This window comes from Saccopteryx bilineata, chromosome 4, assembly GCF_036850765.1.
Source record: "Saccopteryx bilineata isolate mSacBil1 chromosome 4, mSacBil1_pri_phased_curated, whole genome shotgun sequence".
Taxonomy (NCBI): domain Eukaryota; kingdom Metazoa; phylum Chordata; class Mammalia; order Chiroptera; family Emballonuridae; genus Saccopteryx; species Saccopteryx bilineata.
In genome coordinates, this window is record NC_089493.1 from 178495149 (window position 1) to 178501148 (window position 6000).

Sequence of the window (6000 nt, forward strand, 5' to 3'; positions counted from 1 at the left end):
GGTAGAAGTGGAGAGAAGCTCACACCTCCCCCACCGTTTCCTCACGTCCATAAAACACCTTTTATTAACTCCTTCGTGTCCGGAAAGGCCCGCGTGGCCGCTCGGCCCCTGCCACGGTGTTTACAGCCAAGACTAATGGGGCCCCATATTCACCCCGGTGCCAGAACGAGGCTCCTGGACAAGCCTGGCCCCGGAGCTGCCAGAGGTCTCCTTTCTCGGCCCCAAGCCGAGGTCCCCTAGCTCCTGATGTGGAGCTAGAATGCGCCAAGGGGCCCGCGCGCGTGTCCTCGCGCCTCTCTCGGAGGAAGCGCGGGAGACCTGTACAAGCACTGGAGATCACGCGATCCTCGGGCAATCGTGGGAGCTGTTCAGAGGCAGGAAAGCGCTTAGCCGAGCGCCTCGCACACAGTGGTGCGCCAGCAAAACTCGTTGTCTGTATTCTGTTATTCAGGGCTGGTAAACGTCTTCATTTGCCTGCCCCGGTTTAGCTCAGCACGGGCCACTACTTGGCGAGTGCGCACACTTTTAGTCACCCCCACGCCCAGCCACGGGCGCGCACGTGGGAGCACCAAGATGGCTGCTGCACAAGTGGCGGGGTTAGAATGCACATACCCCACCCCTTTGCACAAACACATATTCTCTCACCGTTATTTGTTGAGTGTGTTGTTTCTGGAGAGAAACTCAAATGTGTCCATTTAACCATAAGCATTCACAAGCTTACTTCACTCACGTATAAGACAATAGCTGCTGTGGCTCGTCCAGGCCTTACAGCATGCTGGGTGCTGTGCTGAGTGCACGGTGCCTGCCCCCTGCACAGGCACTGGGCTCCGTGTGGGTTCCTGCACCATTACACGTATACCTACGCGTTTATCATTTCATCTGCATAAACACAGGATTCTTAAGCGCATCCCTCTCTTCCCAGCGACACTGACCTCGGGATGACGCCCCTTTCCGATAACCCCAGACCCACTGCCTGCAGACATGGATGCAGACATGCTAACCCGGCGCTAGACCAACCCGCATGCCGACCCACCTAAATCCTAGCCTAACAATCTGGGCCTAATTCCTTTTCAGTTTTCCTTTCTTTGGGTTCACGAAAGTTATCACATCCCGCGATTATATTCTAAGGAGAACTTTGTTCTTCATTCCAGGCCCCTCCCCTCGGCTTGATTTGCAGTTTGGTTTGGCATTTATCGAAAGTAGGAACAGGAGACTCTCCACTGAGCAGAAACAATGAAGCCAGGGATACCCACCAAGACATCACACAGGCTTTCTCCAATTTTGGAAAATGTTTTATTAGTCAAGAGCATAGATACTGCTTTGGCAAAGAAAGGGGGTGGTGAGTGGTCACATAGATTTGAGGTAGAAAAAGGGTGGGGACGGGAAATAAACAAACACCTGAGCGCAGCAGGCACTGTAGGTAGTTTAAATACATAAAAACTTTTCAACACAGGGAAAAGCTTTTATTTACAGAGGGAAGGGGAGAAGGTAGGAGAGAAGGAAAGGAGGGAGGGAGGGAGGGAGAGAAGGAAAGGAGGGAGGGAGGGAGGGAGGGAGGGAAGGAGGGAGGAAAAAAGTGTTTCCCTTGGAACTAAGTAGGAAGTGCAGCGACGTAATATAAAATAAAAACACCACTGTCTGAGGGAGATCAACAACGAAAGGCAGGCCTCCATCTTGCCGATCTGGGTCTCTGTCCTTGGCAGTAAACTATTGATTCCTCTTATTGCATTTTAATTAGGGAATTGAGCGCTGGAGGGTTTGGACTGGAAGTGGGGAGGGGATGAGAAAGAGCCAGATAGCATTGTGGGGAAGGCGCTGGGGGCTCCAGATTTCGCTCCAGAAGGGTGGGAAGGGTGCGTCTTGGCCGCTCGGGTCCTGCAGTCTCTCCCTCCGGCATAGTGCCCAGAGCCGCCCTCTCGATTCCGGGGGTGGATATATATATATATATTTCTCTTTCTCTTAATGTATTAAAAACAATTTCAAATGACATTGCACGTGCGATCCAAGTGGGTTGTTGCAGCCAGCGAGCTGCCAGCTCGCAGCAGAGGCTCGGCAGGATGCCCCCATACGCCCCTGACACCCAGAGCCTGGCTCTGCCGCCGCCTTCCTCTCCTCCCGGGCCTCCGGGGTCGGGCGCGGCGGCGGGGTCCTCGGCGCGGCCCCGGCTCACTGGTTTAACTCCAGCGCCCACACTTGCTGTGGCCAGCCTGTGCGCCCTTTAATCCTCTTCTCGCCTGGGCCCAGGGCAGGAGGAAAGCCTTCGTGCTGCTGCTGCTGCCAGAGGACACACACAAAAAAAGGGGCGAAAGAGACAGGTTTAAAATGTTCTGCTCCAGCCTCCCAAGCATAGAGTGGGGTGGGGTGGGGGGAAGGTATTGGGAGCAGTAACTGGGAGCCTTTAAATAAGTGACGGATTTCTGTTTGCAAAATAGGCAAACAGGCTCATAAAATTTGCCTTTATGCGCCGAGTTCTTGGGGCAAGATGGGCTGGCAGCCGCTGGAATTCCCCGTAAGAATATTCTGCGTCTAGTGACACTGATGCGCTAGGTTTGGTGTGGCGGCACCCTAGAGAGACTGCAAGGGTTGGGCCTGGAGGGGTGGGATCGGCCGTTTTCCCTGCTCGGTCGCGGACCTGCTGTCCCCACACATCGCACAGGCTTTCCAAAGTGGTTTAGTGCCTGGGCTTGGGTACTTGGTTGGGTTCCCTCCAGCCGGTGCTGGGAAGCTTCAGACAGCTAGGCAGAGCGCAGTCGACCCGGCCTAGCAGGCCCCCTGCCCCACTCTCAAGCAGAAACCAAGCGGAGCTACTTGAAGGAGGCGGCGACGTGTAGAAGGTGGGAATACGCCCAGTAACTACCACGGAGGCGTCGCTGGGGCCTGCATCTCCTCTGGCCCTGGGCGCGGTGTCGAGACTGGATGCCTAGCTATCTTCTCCAGTCTCCCCAGGTGAGCTTTCCCTAGCTGACCACAGCCCCCGCGGGTCAGATCAAACCCGGTGGGGCTCTCGAGTCAGCTTCCACGAAACTAGTTCTCCAGCCTGGAAATCTCCGCCCTCTGAGGTTCTACAGCCCTGGGCCAGCAGAACCTGGCTCAGAAAGTGTCATCCTCGCCGGGGAGGGTCGAGAAAGGCCGAGTATAGACTGTGATCTCCAAAGCCAAAGAGGTGGGGGAGACGTATCCCACGTCGGTGTTCACACACCAAACCATCAAGGTCGCCCTTGGAACTAGCCCGTGGGAAGTGGCGCGGAGGAACACATTCTGGACTTGGAGTAGAAAACCTGACTTATTTTAGCCCAGCTGCACCTCTGACCCCTCGGGTAGGTGGCCTTCTTGTCCCGTCCCACTCTGGGCCTCAGTTCCCCCATCTGTATGACGATGGAAGTAGACTAGTCTCTCCAGCAAAAGCCTTTTGAAAACTAACTAAACTCATAAGCATAAATTCACACTCATGAACATTAAAGTAAGGAACTCCTATAGTACTCTTGAATGGCTTCCAGGAAAGCCCAGGGATAGCTAGAGACCCCTCGAAATCAGTAGCGAAATATATGGTATGTGTATTTTCTGGGGTCTGAAGCTTCGAATGGATTTTCTAAAAAGACACTGTGACCCCCTCCAAAAACGTTAAATTCTGTCTTCATTCACAGGCTTATAAACAATATCCCACACTACAAACTAAATTCGAATATGACTCTTTCTCCCTCACGCTCACCGTCCCACATTTCAACTATCTCAGAACACCCGCAGCCTCTCAAAATCTTGCACAAGGCGATACAGACTCCTTCCATTGCGCGTTCGCCTTCGGGTGCTCGTCGCTCGCGCTTGGCTGGAGCATGCAGTTTCCCCAACTTACCAGCTCCCTTTTCCGTTTGCTCTCACGGCCGCCGTCCACCTTCTTGATTTCGGCCTTGAAGGCCTCGGGGTCGCCAGCCTGTGCGTCCTTGGCCAGCACGTCCATCAGGTAGGCGATGTAGCTGGTAGCTAGGCGCAGAGTCTTGATCTTGGAGAGCTTGGTGTCGGCCGGCACGTTGGGAATGCACTCGCGCAGCTCCGCAAACGCGCTGTTAATACTCTCCGTGCGCTTCCGCTCCTTCTTGGGTCCTGAGCCTTTCCGCCGGCCCAGTCGGCCGCTCAGGGCTTCCAGGCGCCCCGGACTCTGGCAGGACCTGGCGTCCGGACCGTAAGCAGCAGAGGCTGCCGCAGCTGTGGGCGGTGGCCCGCCAGCGATGGGGAAGTCCGGAGCAGCGTCAGGGGGGCTCAGCAGCCAGCTCTGGAAGTAGGGCCGCTCCTGGTGACAGCGCGAGGCTGGGCCGAAGATGAAGGGCTCGTGCAGCACGGGGTGCGCGGGGTGCGGGTGGTGATGGTGGTGGTGGTGCGCGTAGCCGCCCACGAGGTTCATGTTGGAGCGGCACCTGGCCTGCACCGCCAGCCCAGCTAGTGCTGCCCCATGCACCCCAGAGACTGCCGGCGCCGCCGTGGGCTCTGGGGCGGCACTCCGGTGTGCGCGGGCTTTGGGAGAATCCGAGACAAGGCTAAAGAAGAGATGCACACCCTGCCGCTGTCTGTCACCGCCGCCTTCCGTGCGTCGCGAGGTTGCTGATGTCGAGAGACCTGTTTAACCCTTCTGCAGCCTCCCCTTCAGGGTCTGGCTTATATAAGGCCGAGGCTTTGATGTCAACCTCTCCCTGGAGCCAATGGCAGGGGGGGTGGGGAAGAGGAGGGGGTGGCTGGCCCTGGTATTAAGCTCAGCTTGCGCCACTCACCTCGCCTCCAGGCTGCCTTCAGGGACAGGGAGGCGCCCCGCCCCCGCCGCCCCCCCCCCCCAGTTCCCAGCTGGGGAGGGGGAGGGGAAAGCGTACTTGAGGCACAGGCTCGTCAACGCCCTGGAAGGTGGTTGCCACCCCTCCCCCCTCCCTAAGTTAGGAAATCTAGTCATCTAGCGAAAAGGCCTTCATCCCTTGATTTCATACATAGGGAAACTGAGGGCCAGAGAAAGAAAGGTTCTTGTTCTAGACCTTCCGGAATTTAATACAGAAATTCCAGCTGTCCCGGGTCCCGAACTCGAACTCGGAACTCGGGTGCTCGCTCTCGCCGATTCCGAGAGGGCGCCGCGGGAGGGAGCACGGCCCCTGCCGTTCTCCCCCAGACACCCCCAGCCCTTAGTCATCGGCCCCACCCGCCCGGCTGGGAGCAGGGGGGCACAGACCTTGCACCCGCAGGGCGAGTCCTGTGTTCTGTCTACCCTGCCGGCTGGCGACGCAGCCTCCTCTCCGAGGGAATCGAGCGAATCGGTCCGGAGCGCGGCTCACGCTGAACTACTACTCCACCAAGTCATCGCCACTTCAGAATGTTCGATTTTATTAAAAAAAACAAAACAAAACAAAAAAACACCACTGCCAAAATTTACACCGCGAGAAATCAGTGTTTGGAGGTCAGCACACATAAAGGGGACTCCGACTTCCACACTAGCGGCCAGGCTCGCGTAGTAAGAGAAACGCACCGCAGCTGGACTCGCACCGCAACGCAGGGCAGCTCACACCCGGCCGCGCAGAGATTGCTGCGCAGAGCAGTTGTCCCAGCTGCTCCGACCTCTGCTGCTTCCCCTCCGCCCAGAACGGTTCAGGCCTGTCCGAGTCTCTCCGCAGGGGGTTTTCCCTCGGTTTCCCTCAGGACTGGGAATTCCCAAGGTGACAGCGCTTCGGGCTGGGGTTCCCTGTCTTACCTCCCACAGCAGTGGCTTCCCAGCTGATGCCTGTCCTCATACCTGGGTCCATCCATCGCACCAACCTCTCCCAACCTCCCTTCCTTGGGTGCGGGAGAGGGAGTGGCCCTGCTCTCAGAAACTGCGTGGACCTGAAGGTGGAAGGCAAAGAGCATTTGTAGCTGCTCTCTTCAGAGGGCAAATTTGTTCCTTTCCCCATTCACTTAATGATTTATTGACGCCCACTATGTGCCTGGCACACTGAGTCCGAAGACAGAGGGAGAAAGGCCAACTCTTTTCTT

The 6000-nt window shown here is 56.8% G+C and overlaps 1 protein-coding gene across 2 annotated transcripts; it reads right to left on the reverse strand.

The window, feature by feature from the left end:
* Positions 1–1576: 1576 nt before the first annotated feature.
* Positions 1577–4603, reverse strand: HAND1 (heart and neural crest derivatives expressed 1). 2 transcript variants are annotated; one of them, XM_066277424.1, is made up of 2 exons: positions 3851–4603; positions 1577–2271 (listed from the first exon to the last, which is right to left on the reverse strand). In XM_066277424.1, the coding sequence occupies exons 1-2, from the start codon at positions 4394–4396 to the stop codon at positions 2167–2169; spliced, it is 651 nt and encodes a 216-aa protein (XP_066133521.1). In that variant the 5' UTR covers positions 4397–4603; the 3' UTR covers positions 1577–2166. The 2 variants fall into 2 exon arrangements, with proteins under 2 accessions (XP_066133521.1, XP_066133520.1); XM_066277423.1 differs by having other exon boundaries at positions 1577–2274.
* Between the last annotated feature and the right edge of the window lie 1397 nt (positions 4604–6000).